The 26,939-nt window shown below is 44.1% G+C and overlaps 4 protein-coding genes across 10 annotated transcripts in view; 2 read left to right on the top strand and 2 right to left on the bottom strand.

Moving 5' to 3' along the window:
- Positions 1-13,975, top strand: part of LOC122399003 (DNA-directed RNA polymerases I, II, and III subunit RPABC3) — a 56,282-nt gene extending 42,307 nt beyond the window's left edge. For both annotated transcript variants that reach the window (XM_043399296.1, XM_043399297.1), the window contains one exon: positions 13,577-13,975. In XM_043399296.1, coding sequence (XP_043255231.1) covers positions 13,577-13,694 — 118 coding nt within the window. In that variant the 3' untranslated portion in view covers positions 13,695-13,975. The remainder of the gene's footprint in view (positions 1-13,576) is intronic.
- A 131-nt stretch (positions 13,976-14,106) lies between these two features.
- Positions 14,107-16,977, bottom strand: LOC122399002 (dynein axonemal assembly factor 10). Its single transcript, XM_043399295.1, has 4 exons — positions 16,443-16,977; positions 15,808-16,308; positions 15,640-15,737; positions 14,107-15,552 (listed from the first exon to the last, which is right to left on the bottom strand). Exons 1-4 carry the CDS (start codon positions 16,707-16,709, stop codon positions 15,345-15,347), a joined length of 1,074 nt encoding a protein of 357 aa, XP_043255230.1. The 5' UTR covers positions 16,710-16,977; the 3' UTR covers positions 14,107-15,344.
- Positions 16,978-19,753: 2,776 nt separating this feature from the next.
- On the top strand, positions 19,754-21,035 carry LOC122398888 (ribosomal RNA processing protein 36 homolog). Its single transcript, XM_043399150.1, has 3 exons — positions 19,754-20,090; positions 20,246-20,756; positions 20,825-21,035. The coding sequence occupies exons 1-3, from the start codon at positions 20,046-20,048 to the stop codon at positions 20,962-20,964; spliced, it is 696 nt and encodes a 231-aa protein (XP_043255085.1). The 5' UTR covers positions 19,754-20,045; the 3' UTR covers positions 20,965-21,035.
- Positions 21,036-21,648: 613 nt separating this feature from the next.
- Positions 21,649-26,939, bottom strand: part of LOC122398658 (sodium/potassium-transporting ATPase subunit alpha) — an 87,577-nt gene continuing 82,286 nt past the window's right edge. For all 6 annotated transcript variants that reach the window (XM_043398735.1, XM_043398734.1, XM_043398736.1 and 3 more), the window contains one exon: positions 21,649-26,936. In XM_043398735.1, coding sequence (XP_043254670.1) covers positions 26,816-26,936 — 121 coding nt within the window. In that variant the 3' untranslated portion in view covers positions 21,649-26,815. The remainder of the gene's footprint in view (positions 26,937-26,939) is intronic.

Raw genomic sequence — 26,939 nt, 5'->3', positions numbered from 1 at the left:
CCACGAGAGATCGGTTCAGCGTACGTAAGATCCGACGTGACACACGCTGTTGACGGGACAATCGTCGAGAACATGGTTTTAGGGTAACTGATATCGAATTCGACCGAACTAAAACCCCATAATGCCATCCGAGGGTCGCGTCGGCCTAAAAGAACCTCCACCTTTTGACCCGGCAACCCAGTTATTTCTCGATGCTCTCCGGCAAACCCGTTACTCGAGAACGTATCGGCCAGTCATTCAATGGTCACTAGCACGCCACCGCGTCTATCTACGTGAAAAATTATAATCATATCGTATTACGTAATCCCTTGCTTGGTTGGGTGCCGTCGGTAGAATTCGATCGGCCATATTGGTGTCTCTTTCGCCGCGCTTGTTGCGTATCGAGTGGAGAGAGAGAGAGAGAGAGAGAGAGAGATAGAGATAGAGATAGAAGGGTCCCCGAGATTCTCCGGACGATAATCGACTCTCGACGATGCACGCCGGCTGGGACGGGTAGGTGGGTGCTGTTACAGGGTCGCCGTGGATGTTGGGTCGGCGCGATGAAGAGCAGAGGAAGAACGGGGGGTGGGAGGCGCGGGAGAGCGTGAAAGAGGTGGTAGAAGGAGCCTCCTAGTCCCCTCCAGTCGACCGAGCGAGTTAGTGGCGTAGAAGAGTGGAGGACTCGAGGAGTAGGTACTTGGTCGCGGGCGGGGGATAGGGTTAGTTGGCTGGGTGGAGGGGGAGCGGAGAGGTAGCACGGACAGGGACAAACGAGCCGCGACCGAGAAAACGACGCAGGAGCGCGCAGGTGCGCTTTTCTCGCTTGATATCGTTCTGTTTCTCCGTGCGAAGGAGCGAGACAGAGTGACGAGGGGGGACACCCAACCGCGAGATACTTTAAGGCGGGTTTACATAGCGTCCAGACGCACCGAGTATCCTTTCCATCCGCGTATTTCCTTTACTCTTTCGCGCTCGTGTTCGCGTTCGCGTTCTCAATCGTTATTTCTTTCGCGATTCGTTCCCATGTATCGTCGTCGCGTTCGTCGGGGTGAATCGCGACAGCCGGCGCGGTGCTCTCTCGGTTTTTCGCGTACGGTTGCGTGTGCCGTCGCTTTAGTAGTCCGCTTCCCGTCGCTGGCCGCGGTGTGTGTTGCGTACGTGCGCCGTTTTGCGCCGCTGGCGATGACGAAAGTTGACACACGTACGCGGGTTGCTGCAACAGTGCTGGTGTGTGAGAAACTCTTGTTCGTTGGCAGCAAGGAGAGGAGGTGTTCTAAGATTAAGTCGACCCAGGTTCCGTCCACCTGGCAAGGGAGGCTGCTGTTTGCTCTTTATCTCGCCGTTCCCCCCCTTCCCCCCTTTCCTTATTTCTTGCCTCTTCGTCTCTTTCGCGCTACAGCGCCTCTTTCCTGCGCCCCCCTTGTCCTCCCTGTCTCTCTTTTCACGCGCGTGTGTTGTTTCTCGTTTTTCGTATTTTTTTCTCGTTCCGTATTAATAGATGGTTCGTGTCCTTCGTTCAAATTTGAAAACGACACGACGCAGGGGCTTCTTCTCCGACGAATTGTTCGATAATTTTTCACGGCAGCCTCGCTTGGTCCAGTTTTCTTTGCCCTTTTTTTCGATTCGAACGCAGCATCGATTACGCAGGTGGATATCGACGAGCAACAGAGTCCAGGTGACGTCACGCCGAGCACGTATGATACATCTACTTAAAAACATGGCTTTAGATATAGATTCGACGATTAAGATTTTTACAGATCGACTTTTATACAGCATCTCGGTTAAGTTTCTGTTCGCGTGTTCGAAATAATTGTTTCTGGACAATTGTATCGATCGAGTCCGGGGCAGGAACGAAAGAAATGCTTTGGAACATTCGGTAGACTTGCTTGGATAATCTTGTCCCGTGACTAAGGAGTGTACCCCAGTTACCGTGGCATATGTTATCACGTACAAGCAGCTTGTTGCTTCGCAGCTTTTGAATCGGTATTAGAAAGTTCATCGCTATTCGCAGCCCCACCATTTTGATATTTTTATCGATTGTTTAGCCTGTCCAGGGTTTGAAGCGTATTTAAATAATTTTTCGAATTACAAAAATAAATAGTGTTGGATGTATGTGAAAAGAAAATTTGATGTTCTTAACAGAGAATTGGTTGACAACATCTTGATGTCCAACTACAGTAATAGGAAGCTTCATTTATAATTGGTAATTACCGATCGATAGGAGCTAGCCTTAATCAAACTTGGAGTGGGAGGGCGGCAGGGTATTGTTGGCGTGGATATTAAAAGTAAAAGCACACGTGTGCGAATACCAGGTGGCGTGTGGCTTTACTCTCACCCGGGATCGATCGAAATTCAGGGACGTCGGTGCGCCACAGCATTCAATAATTACCGTTAATTATATTTCGCGCGAAGGTCGACCGCTGAATCTGCTAAAAGTGGCATTGTTTAACGCGATTCGACTCTCGTACGTGTCCAACCTTTCGCGTAATCGATCGTTCTCCCGACGTTGACCTATATCGCACCCGGGACGATCGGGGGGCTCTTGTGTCCATGTATTTTACATTTCCAATCTTTTCTTATTCCTGTAACTTTCTCCTGTAACTCATCGTTCGTATCTCCCTTTAGACCGAGTCCTTCCATTGCACGTTCATCGTCATCGTATAACACGCTGCTGTCAATTTATTATTAGGAAATATTTTTATTTTCTAACAAAATAAAATACAATAAAACGAAGCAATTTTTTCTTCTTACGATTTATTTCCGAATTAAGAACTCTTTTAAACGTGGATTTTTATACAACAAAGGGAAAAGTGTTTTTTATCCGTTGAAATTTAATTTCGTGTTGTACGCAAAATTCCAAGAAACGATAACAACGCGCTTGCGAGAACATTGCAAGTAGAATAAACGAACGCTCGTTTCTGGATACAGCTCGTTCACGTTTGCTCGATCCAGGAATTATTTCGACGCAGAAGTTGCGATAAAGCGTCGTGATTCCTCTATTCGTCTTGCCCCCTTCGATAATTTATGGAAAGAAAACGACAAATTTTAGGGTGTTCGGCCAACCCTGAGAAAAATTTTAATGCGAGATTCTAGATACTAGGATACTAATTTGTCGATCGAGGCTTCGTTAAAAAATTATAGAAACATTTCTGGCCACACGGTATATACATATTCGGTAAATAATTTTTTTTCTCGAAAGTACGTAGGATTTCGGGGGTATGTGTAATGACCAAAAATTATTGTAATTGACCCCTGCAACTCAAAGTAATTTTTCCAGAATGATTTGAAATTTTTTAATTTAATTTTTTAATAACATTTTAACGAAGCCTCAATGAAGAAATTGATATTCTCGATTTTCGTCTCATTTTGGCCTCTAGAATCTCCCATTAAAATGTTTCCCAGGGGTGGCCGAACACCCTCTATATAAGATGTTTGAAAAAGAAAAAATATATTTTTTCTTGTATCAAAAATTAGTAATGACGCTAAACCGGTGAAATGAGTTTATTCCGTTCGAAGAGACTCCCAACGCCGCGTTCAGTAAACAGTCGACGGTTCGATCGTGCCGCATAAATAAATAATTAATATCGAAGCATTCCACTTCCGGCCCACACCTGCGCGTAGTCGCGTCGAATCGTTTCGGAAGCACGCAATCGATAGAACGGAATCAAAGGAGTTACGACGAAGCCGGGGGTCCGCGTCACAACAGCTGACGTCCGAAATTAATTTCGCGTTACCGAATTCCAGGCATTGTTCCGCGACCAGCGACCGTTGTGGTTGGTGAAAAAAGTTGAACATCTGGAAACACACGGCCCACGACAAAATATATCGAAAATTTCAATAACAGAGAATCGATGCAACGGGGAGAAACATTTCAATTAACCGGGTTATTAGAGTTTCGCGGAAGGGTCCTGTCTTCCACAGGCATTTCTAAAGATAGATGACTTTTGTAACGCAAATAAACCCCGGGTCCTCGACGAGACACGCAGTCTTCTCGTTTAACGTTACACGAAGAGCTCATTTATGGCAACACATTCGAAAATTCGTTCCAAGTTCTCTTCCCTCGCTCCCGTTTCTCTGCTTGGCCCAGTGAGCTGACCCGCCCGCGACGTAAGGTCGCGAGACAGGCTGAGAACACGTCCACGACGAGATCCAAACAGCGGGTTGGTGGGGATGTGTGTGTGTCCCTAGGCAAGACCCGAATGGTTCCAAATAACCCTGGGCTTTTTCGCAACCCCGAACGTTTGGGAGACAGCCACCTCGTCGAACGTCGTGTTACGCCTGTGTATGCATTCGTCGCGTGTGCCATTTCTTTGTATCCTTCCCTGTTTCGAGGTTAGGTGAACACACACGCATTCACGCCGTGGCCCAGCGCCACGCAGCTTGGCACAGCTTTTTCGGCCATCGTTGTGTAACGCTCCGCGTCTCCGTCTCCATGCCTCGTACGCTTTACAAGCGCGATGTCGTATCGTTAGCCTAGTCCGCGGCTAGTTCTTCTCGCGAGGCCCGAGACGTCGGACATTTTTTTTTACGCTCGATCCGATCCCGCGTACGCGATCCCCTAAGTTCACTCTCGTCTCGATAACAGTGTCCCGGAGATCACCGCCGGGTTAACTACAAAGGAGAGATTTCTTCGAAACGAGAGAGAGAGAGAGACGACGGTATATCTCGCGTTGGTGTTCTCTCAGTCTCTGTTGGGGCGTAGGCAGTGTGCACGCTGCAACTCGAGACGCTCGCGGTCGAGAGGATCTCGTTAAGGACTTGGTGCTGCACGGCCGTTCAAACCTGTGGTTTTTTCAAGCTCGGTATCTGGGACTCTAGCTTCCAATCCGTTCTATTAAGATCCGCCCATGCATATCGCGGAGTTTCGCCAGATCGAGTGGAATTCGGATTCAGTGGTCAGGGATGGTTTTTGGGAAAGGTTAATTTCGCTGTTGGTCGAAATTTTCACGAAAAAATGACAATAGTACGCTAGTCCTATTTCTCTGTAAGATAAGTATCGTTTATTAGTTGATCAATGGTCTTCGTAACAAAGTTTGTAACTAATTTTTAAAAGGTTAATATTTATTTTCAAAGTTGGGAAAAAACATTAGTTTCATTGGGTACGGTTCTCGATTTATTTACGGGGAAAAAAACCACGCGAATAACATGTCACTCGGTATCAGGATCGAGTCGGTGGTCATTTGTTGCATTTGCATTCCAGTCAGGCTGTCTCATTTGCCTGTTCGGAGCTGACACATCGCGTTAGCTCGCGATCCGAATACATCATTAAAACAACGTCACTGATCAGAAGATCCATTCCGTCGTCTCTCCGCATTGTGCCATTAGAGTGGAAGGCAGAATCGATCGTTAAGCTCGTTTAGCGACAAAGTGGTCCAATTACAACCGTTGCCGCCTCTCTGTGGGCTTTTACCTCGTCTGAAAACTACGTGGATCGTCGGTGGATTTTTCCCGCCCTCGATCGTCCCGTTTTCGGGTCACACTACGTGTATACGTAGCAGCATCGTTCCGCTATTTTCTTCACGGATTTACGACCTCTTCGAGTCTTCCGTATCAGTCACCACTCGATAGCACGTTCCACATTCGTTTCCTTGTTTCTTCCGAAACAGTGTTTCTCAAACTGTGGCCCGCAAGCAAGAGGCAAACATATTTCTGTTTTAAAAAACATACCGGTATTGTATTCTCATCGAAGAAACACCAACTAGAATGTTTTCTAGCTGTTGGTTGTAATAAATGCCTAAACGGAGTTATCGTAAAGTTTGAGAAACGTCGTCCTAAAATATCAGTCTTCCACTATGACCTAAATAGAATTGGCTCTTCGGCAGACCTAGCTCTCGGGGTTGGCGTATCAAGATTGTATAACGTTGCCTATTTCGAGGGCTTTCAACTTCCCGAGCTCGTCGGAAAAATAAAACAGCGATTAATTGTTTTTACGAATGTTATATCCGACGTACAAAGTGGTAGAGAAAATCTGGGTTAGATTTTAATAATCCTTCGAAAGAGGTCGGTGCTTCGCGGCCCGTAGGAACTCGCCACGTCAAAGGGAAAGAGCTTTTTAGCGCCACGAAACTAAATAACCACACGTCGTAGTCACCTCGATCGACAGTAGCACGCACGATGGTGCAACAGCAATTGCCATTCCATGTTTTCTTCCATTTGTCTTTCTATCTTTGTACGCAGCCGACACGCGCATCGGGTGTACTGGTTTCTGGTACAGTTTCCTGAACTCTCTTCCGCGAAGGCTATTATTCGAATTGATCTTTCGCCGACAATAGACTCGCGATAGAATTTTATCTTCGCTGAAGTTATAATACATAATAATTCTCTTCCGACTGTTAAACGATAAGAAGTACAAAGTTTCTTCGCAAGTTTAACCTTCATTGGCGTAAGAAAATTTGCAAACTACGATTTATTTGATCTAAACGTTCGATTGGTCGTCTTGTCGCGTGAAAATTGTGTCCATCTGCGCCAGATTGGTCGGGGAAACGCTGGTCCCCTCGGTGGTCTCAAGACCCGATATATACATATGTACGTGCGGATTGTGTAACAGAGAGTCGAGATAGAGCGAGAGTGCAGCGCCGTTTCGGTGCCGCCGCTGCTGCTGCTGCTGCTGCTCTACGGCCACATCGTAGCTCACTAGCCCGCTACAGCACCGTGACTCTAGTCGTCAGCTAGTCGTCGTCGCGCGTACCGCTGTGTTTCCCGTCGTTTCTCGTCCGTTGGAATATCGTGCGCGTGTTTCTATCCCTTTACGCGCCCGTGTCCATCGATCGAAATCTGTTTTCGCGCTGGTCCTTGGTTCCACCGTCGCCGTCGTCCGTCGTCCGTCGTCCGTCCTTTGGGGGTTAGGTTTCTTTCCACAGTCGTTGCACGTGTTCCAGCCAACCCGAAGTATAATAAATCGAATCGATATCAAGTCGTGATGGAAGATAGTACATCGTCTCGAGAAATCTTTCGTAAGAAAATCCTCCCGTTGCGTGTTAGTTGGCATTGCGTTACACGCACCGAGGTAGTTGTTTTTCCCCTGTCGCCTTAGTCAAGGTCGTGCGTTCGATCATAGAACGATTACTCAACGCACGAAAATGGGTGGAGGAGAGGCGAAATAGAACCTCGCGTTTCGGCGTCCGTCGAGAATCGAGTATAAATATCGCTCCCGGCTGTCGTCGCATTATCGCGGGCGCGCGCTCGCGCACATCGTGCCCGATGCACGCGTTATACAACATGCTCGCGGAATGTGCAGCACCGTAAATATAAGTGGTTCCGTATAAATATATCTATCGAGCTCTCCCCGTCGAACAGCGCAAGAGTTGTTCGTACCGCGGATTCCACATCGATTTCGTCCAACGAATTCCTCCTGCACACGCCTCTGTCTTCAAGGTCGTAATTGTGTAACAAGGGACACGCTCTGCTCGGCAGACGGAGCGTGAATTGCAGTTGCCGTTGGTGGCGGTAGTGGTGCACGGATCGCGCGACGGTGTGTCGCGAGAAATCGCCTTGGTTTTCCGTGAGTTTCTTTCGCGCGATTCGGTTTCATCTCACGGCCGTCCACGGTCGATCTCACGATTACGTAACACGAAGTGGATCTCGCCCAACTGTTGTAATTGGCTCGAATTTATTAATCGATGCATAGCCACCCGAAGGAAACCCGACGAACATTTCGAGCCGCGGTCGAGAACGATTGCGTAACGCGCGTGAATTTACAATCGCTTCGTCGGTAACGTCGCGCTACTCCCGTGCGAATGGTAACGCGCGTCTCGAGTCTTGGTTTCTTCGCGAATCGATCTATTTTGCGCGTTGTATAACGTGCTGCGATCGCATTCGACTATTTCCAATGGCAGTAAAATATTTAAAGGATTGATCGAAACTGTTCGCTAAATTGCACAACTTCGGTCGGTATAAGATCTCGAGATCTTCTTGGATGATTTACGGTCGTCGGTTCGAAGGTAGAATTTCTTCGGAAGCTATTGAAACGTTTGGTGTCGATCGAATTCCAATTTCACGGCAGTGTGGATTTCTCTTTGAATTTCTATAATGCAAAGCCCACAGTCGAGTCGTGTGGCACGGAATTGGTGCACGGCGGACAGCGAATAATCGACCGGGAAAAATATTCACGATCGGAATTTCATATAAAGTAAGGTTATATTCGTCTATATTATCGACCACCGAAGGCCCCCAAGACGTGATTGTACAATAACGGTTGTTCCTCTGTATCGGCCGCACTCTTTGGGCGCATCATCGCGTAACTCGTCTCGGGAACGGTCGTGTTCGAATACGAAACCTGTGTAAATCGACTACATTCGACATGCTGTGCTTCAAACATAAATAATTGTGGACCAGTAAAGTGTGATACTTATTTAAAAACTTGAAATTTACGGTGCATAATTGTAAACTTGGATTCGCGTTAAAAGTTGAATATATTTAGCCACCCTTAAACTGACAAATTTAATACGAGATGCCGTAATTTAAAATAAATAAGATACGCGTGGTGTCGTAACAAACGAAGACTCGTTTGCTGCACGTGGTAACATCGCACCTTCGCGTGACGTCATGCAACGTAAACCTATTAACACGTGCAAATCAATGGCGTTTAATAACGAGTCTTATCGGGGTCCCTCTGTCCACAACACGCTTGGTTCAGAAATTCAATTGAAAATTAAAAAGCATTTCTAAAAGAGTCGCGTCGGACGTGTCAATTTTATTTTTGTTACGAAAAACAACGATTTTAATTATACGCATTAAAGTGTTATATCGAGTGTAATTAACGAGCGCGTCCCGACGCCACGGCGTCGCAGCACCGAGGACAGTCGCCTATTATTAGAAACGTCTCTTCTCGTTCCACTCTTTCAACTCCTCAGGCACGGCGCGATTTTCAGTTTTCCACTGTGTGCGGCTATTCGAAGATTCGATAGTGTAAATTGCACAGATTGTCGTGTAAATTGTTCCGCGATCGAATTACAACTTCAATCTTTCCTTACTCCGACTTTTGTTCGTTAAAAGAGCACGGTAACAAAAAAAAAATATCGTCTTAACCACTGTCGCGTCGATTAAAAATTTTCGCTGCATAAGAGATACACCGGACGCGTAATCAAATATCGGTTTATAAAAGTTTCGTTCGAATATATATCTAAAATACGTAAATGCGTGAAAGGTGTAGCGTAGCTGGGTAAATGCTGTTTTAAAACCTAACCTCGATTAATTGGGGGTTAATTAAGGGACGTCCTGGGGTGTAAAAGTATAACGATACAGCGAAGGAAGGCAACACGAGAAACAGAGAGAGAGCAAACGAGAAAAAGTGAGCACGAACGGGAGAGCTAAACGGAAGCGAGCCAATATGAGATTACAGGGCAGTTGGGGCTCGTGCCAGATGCGCGTTTACACGGGCCGTGAATGCTGTAAATGCACTATCTGGTACGACATCTCTCCTGTCACCGCCACCAGTAACGGTCACCAAGCTGCTGCTTTTCGGCGGTGCGACGTAAAATAAATACAAAGAGTTCTTGGTTAGCAAAAAGAAACGTAATCGCTTCGAGTCTATTTTTAACTCTTCGAGCGACAGTCTGTAAAAAAGAACCGTTGATCCGACAAGATACGCGTTCTCGGGTCAAGTTTCCTTTCAATGTTACGTTAATTGGTCACGGTAGCTCGAAGGGTTAAATGTCGCGACGGAATCGAGGCGTGTAAATTTTTTTTCAGATGGTTTGTGACTTTCGTCGTTGACACGTTCGCTGTCCATTATGTTCACGGGTAGCTTTTGCACACAAAAACTGTGCTTGGAAGTTTCTCGTTGGGAAGTAATCTAAAAAAAAAAAAAGTATTGTGTGCAGCGAACTTGTCAATCGATTGTCCTAGAGTTACGTTGGTGTTTGTGCGTAGAAAAGATTGTTATTTGCAATGAAAAACTCGTCGAAAGCGTGACGTGTTTAACGTTGTTGAATATGAACGGGGGGGGGCAGAGTGTATTTAAAATGGAAGCTCGTACGACGACGATACCGCGATGAACAACGAGGGTGCAGATTGCGTGTGTTTGTAAGTTCGCGTCTCTATCCTCGTCTCTGTATCATCCCAGCAGAAATATCCACACGTCGACGAGAGATCCGACACGCCTGTCATTGAAAAACGTTACGGAGACGCAATGTCACGTTACGTCACAGTTGCGAAGACGGAATCGGGGAACAATTGGATACGCGAAGAACACCGGGATTCCTTTTCCAGCAGAGCATGTATCGTATTCTGTTCCGGTATATGTCATGTAATATCATACGCGTCGGCGTTATCCGATCGCCCGTTACACGGTGTCATCTTTTTATTCGACAGATTTCGGAAAACATAATGCACGTTGTGTTCGACGAGATGAAAGTTAAAATTAAAATTGATCCGGCAAACAATGTATTAAGGTTAAGTCTTTGTCCAACTGCAGAAATTGTATTATACATTCCAATCTCGACTCGAAATTACCAATGCATCGAAACTAGAATAAATTGGCGACAAAACGTGCTCTAACATATTTTGGAAAAATGCATCGGACAGTGGGCGTGGATTAAATTATCTTCCAATTTGTTGTCGGCGCCCAGAATGCATGTGTCCGAACGTATGTACCCCAGTGAGTTAAAATTGGACCGTAGAATGAGATTGCGAAATTATAATCTAAAACTAGAGTGTAGAGCATCCGCTGAAGAAATCACGAAACATGGCTGAGCCACACACCTCGCTGTACGGAGATAAATCGCTCACGGAAGATCGTTTTTAAGTATTACGTACATGGCGATGCATATCGTCGACGATGTTAAAAATGTCAACGTACCGTTTGTGATTTTATTTAGAACCGGGTCATCCTCTACGATTTACCACCCTACACGAAAGAACATCTGTCTGTATACACGTCGTTACCGATATTGCATAACATTCCACGCTTTATAAAACTACCAGTTTCGAAATATAAAAACTGAAACATGACCATTCGAAGTATCTTGGAATCATCCTTGTCCACGTAAGAATGTAAATATCATAATCGTTTGGATTATACGCACATATGTATGTATGCACATGTATCGCCACAATTTCTACCGCGCGACACGAATGAATAAAATTGACAGGAAATTTCACAATACATCGAACGAAAAAACGCCTTCGACCATCACGATTTAATTGCAAGTAATTTTTCACGTGTACGCTACTTGATTTTGTGTAAATTTGTTCGTACACGCAATGTTTGCAAAAAAAGAACCGATTCGTTTCGCGACGAGCGAAATGTCGTAGCTTCGTGAGATTTAACCTAAAAGAAACTTAGCGAACAATTTATATTATCGACAATAGGTAGTTGCTAACGAGATATGGAAAACCTGTTTTGTCGCGATAAATTCACACACGCCGAACGAAAAGAACTTGAACCGAAGTTCTCGATGCTTCCAGCGTCGGTGTCGGGTTCTTTTTTTTGTTCGTACCGTCCGTAACGTAAACACGCGTGTTCTTGGAATGCTGCGCGTTCCTCGAGTCCAGCCTCGCGAGGGGAAAAAAAAAACCAGTCGAGCCTGTGTTTTGCACGGTTCGTGGTGTGCAGAGTATATGCTCGTTTTTATGCCTTCGTTCCCTTTGTTGTGATGTATCGGCTTTCCGACTTCTATGCGATGCTATCGTATCGGCATTCGTTTCGTTCAACACGGAGAGTCGGGCAGAATTTTATTTGAACAATAGACGAATATAACCTCTCTGTATATCGGTTTACTCTAGTCGAACAGAGTTACTCGTGTAACCTTGTATTCGTTCAACGTGTAACGTAATTTGTATCGATATTAGATAAAATGTTCTTGTGTCCTTTATATTCGTTGCTTAAATATGAAAGAGTTCTGTTCATTTCTGGTTCTACTGTCTCGTGATTTACTATCATATTAGAGATCGTCGTTAATTTTGTAACGGGACATGGGATCTCACAGCGACAAACCGTTTCTTTTTTCGCGTCAGGTCCGTTCACAGATGGAACCACTTGCGTTGTTTTGATCTTCCCAAAGTAACGTTCTCGCGTAGGTACATAACCCTACATCCAGCCACCATCTTTTCATCTTAGTAACGTAGACGGAACGTGGGAAGCTACTTGGATTCTGAAGATGATCGTGGACAAACGTTTAAACATTTCGAAAATCATTTGTCGCTGATGCGTTGCCACGTTGTCACCATGTTTTATCGTTACTCATTGTAATTGTAATGACAATGACAATAAAAATCATGCTGTACCATCCCCTCCATCATTTCATTTCATGCCGTCACCACCTTTGGGCGTAACTTTTTTAAAGCAACCGTTATTATTTAGAAGAGCGTCTTTATTACGCGCATACATTACGCAAGTTACAAAGCTACTATATTTAAATCCTTCGTCGTTGGACTTCTTTTTGCATTTTATGGCACGATATTAAAACGCCTTTAGTAAACGATAAATCGCCGTAATTATATGGAATAGAAATCATAAACGCACACCGCTATTCGTCACATTATCATTTACGATACTTGTAGGTAACCTTCGGAATTTAAAATAGTTATGAATTAAAAATTTCCCAATTCCCTGGCAGTGATAAGTTGTCGAAACGTCTTTTTATAAATTGCCTCATTGTCAATGTCGCTTCGAAGTTCAATATTATCGATATCTGAGAAGTTTAATATAGTGATGGACTTAAATGAACGGGGCGGGGGGCAGGGTGGGGAAGGACCAATAGATGGGGAGAGTCTCAGAATACTTTGGTTAAAAATAATCAGCTCTCACTGGGATGGTCAGAAATTCGGGAGCAAGGTCAATCGATAGCGTCGCAACTTCCTAAACATGTGTATAAATATTCGTTTCTTATCGTTCGCAAGTATTTTAAATTTTACTTCGATACGCGTTACTAAATAACACGTTGCCCGGCAACGCCATGCGAGATTTTATGGAAATAAACCAGACGGTAGTTATAGCGACTGTATTTCTTTTTATAAACAGTTCCCCCCCTCCCCCTCGGTTTGTGTATGCATGTCTTTCTAATAAAATGCGAAATACATTTTATCGCGCGAGATTTAGATCTAAAAATGATGTTCCAAAGCGCGATATCCAAACATCAGGAATGACCGTCTCGGCTGCACGTGTCCAACGTGGCGCAACACGCGGAAGAAAGAAGAGCCAAAAACACGAGGAATCCTTGGACAAGAAAATTTTGTTGCGATCGGCATGTTGGCAGTGTGGTTAGCTGGTTGTGTGGTTAAGTATATACACGACCGCTATCGGCACTGCAATTATATGACGATCGCGGATCTACGATCAAAGGATGCCCTCCTGAAACCAGACACCCCGGGTGCCCCACGAGGATACATCGGAATTACTACTCGAGAATCGCGTTGGAATTCAGTAGAAACTCCCGCGTAACGTTGGAAGAAAAGAAAGAACTGCTTTACCAGTCGAGCTCTGGTAATATGTCCACTGACTTTTTCTTCCCTCCAAGTCGGTGGTTTCCAAACGTTTCCAAAATTTCGAGGTTAGATGGTCAAAGATGAAACCGGACGATAAACATTTAACAGGAAAATGCACGTTGCCCCGAGAGATCGGACTGCGACTTACGCTCGCCTTTTCCTTCTGTTGCAGGTCTGCCTACGTATCGTTCGGAGGACTGCTGATGAGGTTACAGGGTGACGCAAACAACCTACACGGTTTCGAGATTGATCAGCATATGTACCTACTCATGAAGAAACTCGCGTTCTAACTGCGCCATACGTTGGAACATGACTTGGGAAATTTATATCTTGAATATTGTTTTCTTAGAGCATAAAGATTACTAGAACTAGTCGAAGTTCGCGACCACTGATGTGCATTTAAAAAAGACTTATACCTTGTACCTTTCACGAAAACAGAGAATCGTAAAAAAGATTCTTATTTATTTCAGACTCTTCAGTCGTGAATATACGGATCTTGATCAAGAGCATTGCCACTGCCACAATTTCTAAGACACACACAGTGATCAATAAAGATATTTTTCCATGTTAATACTACCCATTCTACCTTCGATCCTAACTTATACGATATAACAGAAGGTAAGTGTTACCCTGATCGTGCAGCAATAAAAAAAGAAGTGCCTGTCGGTATAATTTATCAACTGAATAAAACGTTGACGATTTCTGCTATTGAATAAAATGCGTGCAAAAAATAGGCAACGACGAAACTGCCCCTCCCCCTCCTCCCCACACCCACCGGAGTTTCTAGATTTACACCGTGCGTTGCAATCAGCTAACAGAATTGGTACAAATCCAAACGAACAGTTTCTGTGCACCTCCGTTGCAAGTCGATTAATATCGCGTCGCAATTGGATTTCGTTTTTGTGATTACATTACGTTTACCGGGGCATCGTAATTTTCTTATTCCCTTTGCTCGTAGCTTTTTGCCTTTTCGACTGCTTTCGATAACGAATCAAATTGTTAGGCAATTGGTTAAATTGCGTAAATCGTTTTTCAGCGACTCGTAGATAATTTTAAAAGTGCCCATTGTCATTTTAAAAAACACGATCTAATTGAAACGGGGCTTTGTCGAGTACGCGAGAGCGAGATGAGAGGAGCGTACAAATAGAGACGCCATCAGGGACGGGGTAGAGTCAAGAGTTAATTTATGTAATTAAACTCGCGGTATTCCTGACCTTGTACGGCTGAATGCGAGCCGATCGAGGCTGGCTCGAACAATGTGGCATAAGTGCACTTGGCGTGGGCTCGTCTATAACCCCAACATGGCTGCCCGTTGCGTAACACCGTCGTTCAGCAACATGGCTGCCACTTAATAAGGGTCTGATCCTAAATAGATTGGCCCAATGACATATAATTCGCTTTTATCTGGCCGGCCGTGCGAGGTTGCGCAACGCTTGCAAACGCAAGGGACCGACGGAGACTAAGAAAAATCGATAGTCCTAGGCAAGCAGAGCACTGCCAGCTCTCGATGCCACCCTGAAACTGCATCTCGTTATTTACAACAACTCTGATAAGTCGGACACCGCCTGGCATATCTCTGAATTCTAGAAACACCAATGGTAGAGTTCGTGGTCCACCAGTAAAAAAAATAAAAAAATGATTTATCGTCCCTTACGTATTTGAGAATTGGTTCTAGTTTACTGGGATTACCAATGAAAGAGTAAATAATTAAAAAGGAACGGGAGTAGTCACAGTGGTAACTTCTTTTTGGTTTCGAAAGAAATTTAATGCTTTGTTCGTCAATTATAAAAGTTTTATAAAATAAGGCAATTAATATTTACAAGCGTGTGCAATTACTGCAACGTCTTTAATATTAACGATGCATTGTCGATCGACGACACGTGGCAGAGACCCGAACATTCTCTGTATACGAAGTCTACAATTAATTCTATGCATTTCTCTTAATAAGTATTTAGTTTCGTTGTGATAACAACTCTTATGCATTGATCGAACGCAGTGCAAACAGCCAGTCCTTGTTTGTCCGGACTCCAGTCTAAAGAGCTGACGGGTTGCGATGAAAGAGTAGCATTTTGTAGAAGACTTAGATTGCCAATGACTCCGTGTTCGATGCCATCCGCGTCCGCTAATTTTCTTTTTTCTGGATAATTACTGAAATAACAACGTTCGATATCAAATGTATAAGCTTGCCGAAAATATTACATTTACGGATAGAGAAAGCATAAAATTGATATTTACTATTTCCAAAGGCAAAGAGTTCCTCCCCCACCACAAGTAACAAATATTTCACGATTTTGTGGCAAGTGTCTGACCAACCATACCGTTGAATTGTGCGCCTGAAAATGATATTACATTACTCCATAGCAAACGTAAAATAGAATTTTTCTTTTAGATCTCGTATCGTACCTTTTCCATATGATAAGCAAATCCCTTTTTAGGATGTTGTGTTTTCAAGTCGAACAAGTAAAACTTTGACTCCAAAGTAGTTGCTACCAATTTATTCATCGCGATATCCTTTCTATCAAATTCGAGGCTACAAATACCATTCTTTAGATTACTTTCCCATTGTACGGACATTGTCTTCAAGTCGAACATTTTTATGTCCCCATTGTCGTAACCAGCAGCTACCACTCTTTCTTCCGAATTATACGAATTTCCAAACGTAACTGCCCAGCAGTCTCTGCGAGTTTCACCTTCCTTGGGTTCCATTATAGCTACCGGACGTCCTTTCTGTCTAGGATCCCAAACTTTAACGCTTCCATCTCTGGAACCGGTCACTAATTCAGGTGCACCGCATCCGATGCTTTGTCCAGCTACACCATCGATGCTATTTATAATCCCATTGTGAGCATTAGCTGTGTAAATTGGTACGGAAGGATCCTCCAGGTTGTAGACGTTCAGTTTACCCTAATAAAGGTGGCTTTAAGTTTTCTGAATGTAGGAACAACAACTCATTAAAATATGTTTGAGTGTTAAAAGGATAGAAGAAGTCTTTTAAGTCGTTTTTAATGTATTTTAACATACGTATTCTTTACTAATACCTGGAAATCACCAGCTGCCAGATATCTGTCTTTTAAGCTAGAAGCTTTGAAAGTTCCGCATTTCACTGGCTGCGATCTTTCGATATCTTTAACGAGTTTTAATTCTCCGCTTGACACTTCATAAATTTGTATAATACCGGTACCGCGCGGTCGTGAGCCCATAACCACAAACTTGGCACTGCACGGTATCCATTTAGCATCAAATAAAGAATAATCGACCGATTTCTCGATATGGCAAATTATTTGAGGCTTCTCAAGTTTCTCCATGTTTCTTAGAATTAACTTCCTAGTCAACCAGTCTAATTGTTAGGCGAAGTCCATGCAACCGTGACAAAAACGCGATAAACAAATTTAAGACTCGTTTTCATGTGGCATTAGGATCAGTGCACAGTCAAGTAAACCAAATCATACTTAATACGTACAGAGTCATTCAACTTATTAATATGCCTTATCAATTTATTATTATGCCTTTTGTTTATATTCTTCACTACCTTTCCCATTAATTTCCTAATTTTTATCTATTCTAAAGCTTCATAATCCCTTACGATTCCTCCAAATATTATTTGAATCCAATTAATATCTAATTAAATGCTTCGCCATTTCTCTACAGATTATTTAATTTAATTAATAAGTTATAATGCATCCTAGGGTGTTCAGGTTAGGTATAGTTTCTAGTCATGGGATAGTTAGTTTTAAGATCATTAGTTGGTAAACGTAATTTCGTTTCAATGCGCGAGAGCCTTTCAATAACGTGACGGCGGTCATTTCCAATGTCGAATTTTTCTTACGGAAATACACGTTTTATGACCCCCTGATCATATTTGAATTATTGAACAAAAATAAATTCATTTTTATTATTCCTATATATCAGCGGACATATGTATATCATTTCAGATATCACTTCTGATACATCTGGCAACGTATAACCATTACTGCTGGCTTCTGCTGGCCTCTGCTGACCTCTGCCAACATGTGCGGGCTTCTGCCTGCCTCTGCTGCCCCCTGCTGACCACTGCTGACCACACCTGATACTTCCGACAACGTATTACGATTACTACTGGTTACTGCCAGCCTCTCCCAGCCTCTGTTGGCCTCTCCTGACCTCCGCTTATATTTCTGACGACGTACAACAATTACAACTGACTTCTGCCAACCTCCGCTGGCCTCCGCTGACCACTGCTGACCATCCCTGATGCTTCCGACAACGTATAACGACTACTACTTGTTACTGCCTGCCCCTGCTGGTCTCTGCTTGCCTCTGCAAACCTCTGCTGTCCCCTGCTGCCCCCTACTGACCCCTGCTGGCCACTGCTGACCACTACTGACCCTTGTTAACAACTTCTGTCATGATATATATGTATTAAAATATTGTATAATGTAAATCTATGGCAATAAATGATATAATTACAAAGAATTCTATCTGTTCTCATCATTTTTTACCTTTCTTTTCGTCTCCAAATCATTACCTTAGTTATAAGACTCCCTGAAACTCCTTGGTTTCCCTGAACCCACTAGGAAGTCCAGAAACTCAGAACTTTGCTAAAAATTCAGGATTTCCAAGAATTTTTGGCGTTTCCAAGAAATCCCAGGACTTCCCAGTCCTCCCAGGACCTCCCTGAAACAATTGGAAAGTCCTGAAACAATTGGAAAGTCTCGAAACAGCTGGAAAGTCCTGAAACAGCTGGAAAGTCCTGAAACTCAGAACTTTGCTAAAAATTCAGGACTTCCAAGTTGTTTCAGGGCTTTCCAGCTGTTTCAGGGCTTTCCAGCTGCCAGGAATTTTTCGTTGTTTCAGGGCTTTTTCGTTGTTTCAGGACTTTCCAGCTGCCAGGAATTTTTCGTTGTTTCAGGGCTTTTCGTTGTTTCAGGACATTCCAGCTGTTTCAGGACTTTTCAGCTGTTTCAGGGCTTTCCAGTTGTTACAGGACTTAGAAAATTTTTCGGGCAAAAATTTTTAAGAGAACAATAATTTGAAAGTTAATTTTTCGTTTTTGGACTTTGCCATTTGGAGGACATGATATGGGAAGAGATGGCACGTATCTTATAACTATGAGAATGCTTTGGAGAGGTAAAGGAAGGTAAAAATGACGAGAAGACATAGAATTCTTTGAAATTATAACATTTATTGCCATAGATGTACATTATACAAAGTTTTAATACATATATCATGGTAGAAGTTATAAACATAGGTCAGCAGTGGTCAGTAGGGGTCAGTAGGGGTCAGTAGGGGCCAGCAGAGGGATGTAGAGGGATGTAGAGGCATGCAGAGACCAGTAGAGGCATGCAGAGACCAGCAGGGGCAAGCAATAACAAGTAGTAATCGTTGTACGTTGTCGGAAGCATCAGGGGTGGTCAGCAGTGGTCAGCAGGGGTCAGTAGGGGCCAGCAGAGGGATGTAGAGGCATGCAGAGACCAGCAGCGGCAAGCAGTAACAAGTAGTAATCGTTGTACGTTGTCGGAAGCATCAGGGGTGGTCAGCAGTGGTCAGCAGAGGCCAGCAGAGGCCAGCGGAGGCCAGCAGTAGCATGCAGAGACCAGCAGGGGCAAGCAGTAGCCAGTCGTAATCGTTATACGTTGTCAGAAGCAACAGGAGTGGTCAGCAGCGGCCAGTGGAAGCCAGCGGAGGCAGGCAGAAGTCATTAGTAATCGTTGTGCGTTGTCAGAAATATAAACGGTGGTCAGCAGAGGCCAGCAGAGGCAGGGAGAGGCTAGCAGTAGCCAGTCGTAATCGTTACAGTACCAGGAGTGGTCAGCAGTGGTCAGCAGGGGTCAGCAGGGGACAGCAGAGGCCTGCAGGGGGCAGCAGAGGCCTGCAGGGGCAAGCAGAGACCAGCAGGGGCAACTAATAGCAAGTTGTAATCGTCATACGTTGTCAGAAGTATGAGGAATGGTCAGCAGCGGTCAGGAAAGGCCGGCGAAGGCAGGCAGAATTCAGTAGTAATCGTTATACGTCGTCAGAAATATAAGCGGAGGTCAGGAGAGGCCAACAGAGGCTGAGCAGTCGAGATTTGGAATCGTATGCCGTCGACGTGAGGTCGAATGTCAGCTGTTCAAGAGCGCGGAGGCAAATAAGCCTTCCTCTCTCGACTCCCACGAGGCGGTCCGAAATTACTTCGGGCAGCTTCGGAGAATCGAGAAAGAGGGCATGCGTCAGTTTGCCTTTGTCGACTTTCCGTAACTCCACGAGGTCACGTACGCGTGATCTGGCATGTGTGAGTAGGGCACCGTCGGTGCTTTTCTGGCATCTCTGCACGAAAGTCCGTGAAAGCACAGACGAGGTGTACGAATAGACCTTTTAGAGGTATACCTCGTCTGTGGTTCCATCATTCCAAATCAATAATTTTAATTTTGTCAACTTACTCAATCTTCAACCCAATAGTGACACTTTATGTAGTAACAATTGCGTTCTGACATCCCCTTATTCAATTTATTTAAATAAATTAGCTGTACCGACGTATCTATGCAAGTTCGATTAATCCGTTTAGCGCACTCTACCACTGAATATAAAAAGCTAAGCAGAAAATAAAATATGGCGATCTACTGGATATTCTGTGGAGAAAACAAGGAGATCGGTCGTTTCAAATCTATTTTTCGCTATTTAACATGAGTGACGAAGAAGATGCCCTTCTTAACGAAGACAAGGATCAAGTAGGTTTATAAGAAACATATTTCTGGTTCAATTTTTGCGTTAACATGCAGTATTTAGACTTACTTTGGTCGTAAGAGGTTATGTTTACGTTTTAAACGAATAAAAGGTATGTTTAAATTAGATTTAAACGATTTAACGAGCTGTTACGATTTAGGAACAAATCAGGGCGGAACTTTCAGAGATGAGTTTCGAAGATTTACAGAAACTTAAAGAAAAATTGGGAACCAAAGTTTACAATGAAGCACTGTTTGGCCCCAAAAAGGTTAGGAAAGTCGTTTTCAAACGGGTAAATAAGAACAGACCACGAGAGATGTCGGCGAAGAAGCCTGTGTCACGATTTAGAGAAGTCGTGTACGTGAAAAAAAATATTCCCAGAGATCCCAGGTTTGACAGCCTTTGCGGTAATTTCGATCAAACAAAGTTCAAAAAGGCTTACGGCTTCCTAACCGACGTGAAGCAGAACGATTTGGAAAAGTTAAAGAAACAATTAAATGAAACCGAGGATCCAAAAATGATAAAGAAGATCAAATACCTTATTGAGAGATTAGAAAATCAATTACGCGAGGAGAGAAAGAAAGGAAAACAACAGGAGAGGATGGGCACAGAGAAGAAGGAAATAGCAGAGAGCATTAAACGAGGCGAGAAACCTGTATTCAAAAAGAAAAGTAAGTATTTTCAAACAATGCAAAGGTACTGTTTATAAACTAAAAAAAACATTGGTTTTGTTGTACAGCCGAAAGACGAGTATTGGACTTGGTTTCTCAATACGAGGAACTGAAAAATTCAGGCAAACTGAAGAAGCACATTCAAAGGTTACGCAAGAAGAGTATACACAGGGACAGACAGAAATTGGCATCGTCAGAAATCGAATGAAAACGACTGGTGTGCGTGAAATTAAAATTTATATGAATCGAATATATGTCTAGAATGATTACAAGTGTAAATAAGCGTAATAAATACTACTATGACAGTAAATGAAGCCTAATTTTCTTTCACCTAACTTCGCAAACGACTCGTGATGCTCGCGTATCCGAAAGTACCAAATAGAAAGGTAGGATAAAGAGGGCTTTATTAATTATGTATTTTTTATTTAACATCAAAAGTAATGACACTTGGGTTGGACAATGTCTCTCGTTTCTTCCTTAATGTATTTTACGTGTGAAAACAGAACTTACAGAATAATCAATATGAAAGGAATCGTCAATCAGAAGAGATAGTTGGTAGAGCGGTGTACGTTTTTTTTTTTATCTCCGAGGGTGTGTTACATGTGTCTCTATGTTCGCGCGTGTTTCTCGGCGAGTGTAATATGCTGTGTGTGGCTGTTGGTGTGTATACAGGTGTGTACGTGTGGTGGACCGTGTATGCGACGCTAAAAACGAAGAACAGAAAAAAAGAATACAGGGGACCCGTGCACAAAAGGCGATCCTTTCAAGCGGAGCGCCTTCTCGTGGGTCACCATTCACGCGCGATCTGTTTGTCCGTCTTCAATTATTTAAAATATGTACAATATTAATAAAACATCATTCATTATTTTTTTTTTTTTCCTTTTTTTTTTTCTTCTGTTTATATTTTAATCATTCAATGATTCTGTCGTGGTGTGGCGGGCTGTGCAGGGGCGACGTTCCACGGAATTCTCGTGACCACCGTTGTGTCTCTTTCGTCTCTCGCGGAAATAGTTCGATTCTCTTTTTTTTATCCTTTCCTCGTAACGGATTCGAATTGTTTCGTCGCCAAATTGGGTTTGATCGCGATCAACGAAATGCGAAGGATCCGTATTAAAACACTCGTTCTCTCGCCCACATTCACGCGTTACTTGTTCTCCCGCTCGTGTACGCCAATTCACCCGGGGAAAAAATAACCAGTTCACGACGTTCGTCTCGACGATCGAGGTTCGCTCTCGTTTGCAGAACACGAAGAGATTTGCGACTCGCGGGTGCCGAGGATCGTCTCTCTCTCCTATGAATCCGCAGATAAGAAGGGGCAAACCGAAAACAGAGGCGCGAAATGGTTCACGAACGAAAATGCCAATATAAAAAAAAAAAAAAAAAAAAAAAACGGAAAAATTGAAAAACACGAGGTCTGGGGTATGAGAGAAAAGCGGTCTACAGTACGTTCCATGGGACGACGAAACGGAACCAAACGAATCTCCGCGTGACCGCGACGAGGGTTGCATCGGTAAGAGAGACCCCCCATACGTGACTCCACCCGTTACTCTCCGAATACATACAAATGCAATAGAATTTATACAATTTACTATTTATGTATATAAATAACAACGAACAATAGTTACGATTCTATACGCGCTACGTTAATAGGAGAGATTAAATATATCGAACAAAGTAATGGAAACAAAGATATTTTGGAGCGCCGTGTCGATGCAGCCAACGAATCGAGTGATCGTCACCGTCTTGAAACGTACTATAGGACTTTCTATTCGTGACTCGGCTCGATGGGTGCGCGCGCGCGACTCTTGAATGCGAGTTGCATCGTGTCGAAGGTCGTAAGTGAAGTTGCTGCCCGAAAAAAGATCGATCACGTACGAAAGTAAAAGCGGATTATCTCGTCTGTATCCCGCTCAGTCCGCCGCAGATTTTATGGTCTTAGACCGAAATTTCTTCTCGCCGCCACTTTTCCTTGATTTTCTTTTTTTCTTTTTTTTTTCTTTAAATCTCTCTCTCTCGCTCTCTTTCTTTCTCTCTTTCTCGCTCTCGCTCTCGCGCTCTCTCGCTCTCTCTCTCTCTCTCTCTCTCTCGTCGTCGAACTTCGTATCATTTATTTTGTTCGCTTATACGTACTTTGTTCTTCAACAACACGATCTAGACTAAACCATATATAATAATTACATCTAATAATATCTTATTGTAACATGTATTACATTATAATTATTATTATTATTATTATATTATTAATGTTTAAATTATTAGCCTAAAGTAAAGAGGCGCACGACGGCAAAGCATTTTTTTTGGGCTCCTACGCCCCCCGGGCACGGAACACCCTGTCGACAAACCACGGATCCCTCCAATCCAAGCTCCGGCCACCAGATCGCGAATCATTTTACGATAACGAACGGGCTAATGCGTCGTTCACCCTCCCCCCTCCACCGTTAGCATTCTTTTTTTTTTACCTTTTTAACACTTTTTGAACTTCGCGTCCCGTCTCGAAACACGGGGATCCACCGTAAAGGCAATCCATTTTCGGCAACCTTCGCGCACACATTCTCTTCGTTCGATTTCGTTGTGTGATAGGTATGATCCGGATCTCTAGCGCGAAACGAATAAACGCCACGGAAAACGGAATAACATCGCGGCGCAACATTGAACAGCTCTCCTTCGAACACCTAGCACTGCGATAGAGAATCGATGATATCAACTCGAATTCGTGTGTGTCGTCTACTCCATCGACGAGAAAAAACCAAACAACCGGGGACGTGTTTTATACGCGATCCAAGTTTTGGTTACACCGTTTGTCGGGGGGGCTCTGATCCGCGTCCGAGTTCGACGAGCAACGCGACGGTACACTGCTGCCCTCTGTCCGTAATTCTCTCCGTCACTTTCGTTCTAACGACGATGTCGGTTGGATCCGAAATGGCGATCCGCGTGTCTCGAAAGCAATTCGAATGCGTTCGCCGATCCGACCGGATCTCTTTCTAGGCGAGTCGACCCGTTTCGACGCGTCCAGCCCGTCGCGCGCACAACAGAGAAAATTCATTTTGGAAGGGCTGCACGGTGGAAACACGTAAACCCGAGTGGAGGATCTTCCGTTCGTGGAACGGAAGATCGCGGCGAGGCACGGCGGGATCGGCGAAGGCGGAACGTGTTACGCGTGCACTGCACCTCGAGAACACCTCGATTATTGAACACTTAGGGTAGTTTTGGGGCCAGGGTCGCCGAGCGAGCGTCACCCTCGTCTACCTAGATCCTCGACAGTCCGTTCGCCTTGATTCGCGCGGGGAAAAATAAAGAGGAATCGAAGATTGAACCGTTCGAGCTAGATCCGTTGATATCCGATCCGACGACGACGAACTATCTATCAACGAGTGTCGCACGGCTACGAAACCTACGCTCTCCGCCCGTTATTCGTCCGCCCGAAACGAAGCGCCTTTCGTTTACCGACGTGTAGCTAACGCACGCACAAAGAAGCGGGTGAGGCTTTGTGATCATGATCGAAACACATAGGGAGAAAGTAAGACGAGAAAACAACAACCGATAGAGTACGTGTCACACTTGGAGAAAGCACGAGAAACAAGACCACGACTTGTTTTAGATGGCACGTCTCTCGGATCGTCCCGGCCCGAAAAGTCGCGTGGCAGGCATTTTAAGTCACCTTCGTTCGTATTTCTTTTTTTTTTTTTTTAGGTTTTGTCATCTTTTTTTTTTTTGGGGGTTTTTTTTTCTTTTGTTTTCTGTTGCTCCTAAAAAAATTCGAAGGGGCGTTGTATCGACGTTCGACACACATACATGCATACACGCACGACAGACCGCGGGGTTGGTGGTACAGGGCGTTCTGCGTTCGGGGGTCAATGATTTATAGCGAGCTGTCCCGCTGGCGTTTTTTTAAACCTATGAAAAACTAAGAGAATGAATTTATACCTTTTTTTTTTTCCTTTACTTTTTAGTTTCGCCTAAGTAAGAATGATTTTTCTTTCCTCTTTTTTACGGGTTCTCCATTCGCTATTAATAATCCCCTCTCTTCTGTGCTCTTTTCTACGTCGTTCACCATCCTCTACTAGCAATTTTTTTTTTATATCCTGTTACCTCGACTATCGTGGGTGCCCCCGCACCCCCGGAAACAGACACTGGCCCCGGGGATAGACGCAGGTTACTTTAAACTCTCTATGTAGCTCGTTTTCACTTCATTTTTTTTTTTTTCCCTCTTTTCTTTCAATCAAATAACATTGTCATAATTCATTTGTCCGGTTTCAAGTCGGTGAGAGAAACCGCGTCTCTGCACCGCTTCGCTATCAGCACGTGGTAATTAAACAACATATATCAACTCCATTCTTTGTTTCTTTATTAGTATTTCTCTTCATACTCGTCAGTTGGTAGTGATTCGGTTGATAGTTACTTATTAAACTGTCCGTTTGCCGCTTCTCACCGTGCTCCCGCGCATTCGACTTCCTTTTGTTGTATTCATCGTTTCGTGGAACCGTTGGCGTACACACCCCTAACCGGAACTCGCGGTTCCTCTTTACTCGCGTCTCTCTCGTTCCCCCCCCCCTCGTCGCCTTCGTCCATTCCTGGCCCGTTCTAAACAGCTGCTCGGATCAAAGACTCGAACCGAACGATGTTACTTGCAATTGGAACAATTAATGAGTACTGCGAACGCGCTTCTCTTACACCTTGTATATGTCTGTTGTCTTTCTTTTTTTTTTTCTTTTTGTTCGACTGTTTTTTGGTTTATTTCGTTTGGGTGTTTTGTCGTGACTCCTTGCTTTCCTCGTCGTGGATAATCTCTAGGGCGTGCCAATCTAGCGTACTGGTTTCATTGTTAATTAATCAACGATCGATCAAGTGTCTACTCGAGACCCTTGGTTGTCACGAGACGTATCCGGTCGGTTAGTACACCGAATACTCCGTTATTTCCATCTACGTTGCTTCATCAGCGTCTTCTCTATTTTTTGCTCATTTTGAAATTTTTAACAAGCACGTGGCGATCTAGCGCAGCGATCATTGTTCGTTAGATATTTAACACAGGGATGCCTATGAATAGTTTTGTCGATCTAATGATCCTGAATATACTTTATCGTGTACACCCGTCGATGTCCATACGAATCTGCCGGCCTTCGTTTCTCCTCCGCATCCTCGTCCAAAGTTTCACGGGTGTCCTTTCCGGGTTGTCCATTCGCCGATCTCGATGCATTATATTCTCGATTCCCTTCGTTCGCGCTCGTTTAGGCCCTTCGTCTTCGCTCGATCGTCTAGCTCTGATAGTGTATTCTGTCTGAAAATCCGATGGCAGCACCGACACCTATAACCTTCGGTAGCATATCGGGCGTGTACCTGGAAGCCTTTAAAAACTTCCCGACGACGTTGCTCGTTGAACCCTTGTTCATCCTCCCGGTCGATCCTTTCGATGTTTCTCGAACGACGGCCATTTTATGTAATGATACACCGGCACGCGCATGCAAGCGACTCGCGGAGCCAGAAAGTCGAACACGTGTGTGTTTTCCACGTTAATTTTTTTGTGGTTTTTTTTTCTTTTTTTTAGATTTTTTTTTTATCATTTTATTCTTTTCATTTTGTATTTTCTTTTTTTTTTCGTGTACTTCACACTGTTTGCGAGATTGCTGTCGCCGCTGAACACGCGACAGTGTGCCTCCTTTCCTCGACACGTAGCGTAAGAAATGCTCCGCACGTTTGATTCCGCCGTTGTTGGACGGTTCGAGCTCGACTGACGCGAACTTTGCTCCGTCCACCCCCAAAGTGGTTATCTTTTTTTTTCTCGTGATCTCGCGACAGTACGGATAGACCCGAATAGCACGCCCCGTGTAAAATGTATATGTGTTTTAACGTGAATGATTTTTTCTTACCTTCTTGGCTTCATTTCATATTTTTTTTTTTTTTGTTTCTTTTGTTAATTATTATTATTAATATTATTATTATTTTTCGGTGTATATTTTTGCGTGGGTATGCGTCTCATTCTCTCTCTCATCATTCTCTCTGCTACTCTCGCTCTTACTCTTGCGCGCGCGCTCTGCGTGTATGATTAATTCTCCTTTTTGCGTCTAATAGTAAGTTTCTTGCTCGAGCCAGCCTCCTGGATACCGACGGAGGTAGAATCGTCTCGTCTCGTCGTAGATGAAGATGGCGAACATGAAGGGAAAGGCAGGCAGCCACCAGACGAATCTG

The sequence above is a fragment of the Colletes gigas genome, unplaced genomic scaffold (genome assembly GCF_013123115.1).
Source record: "Colletes gigas isolate AHSC1104 unplaced genomic scaffold, ASM1312311v1 Colletes_gigas_Sc00012, whole genome shotgun sequence".
Taxonomy (NCBI): Eukaryota; Metazoa; Arthropoda; class Insecta; order Hymenoptera; family Colletidae; genus Colletes; species Colletes gigas.
The sequence above is the reverse complement of the archived record's forward strand: the minus strand, read 5'-3'. Positions and strand labels throughout refer to the sequence as shown.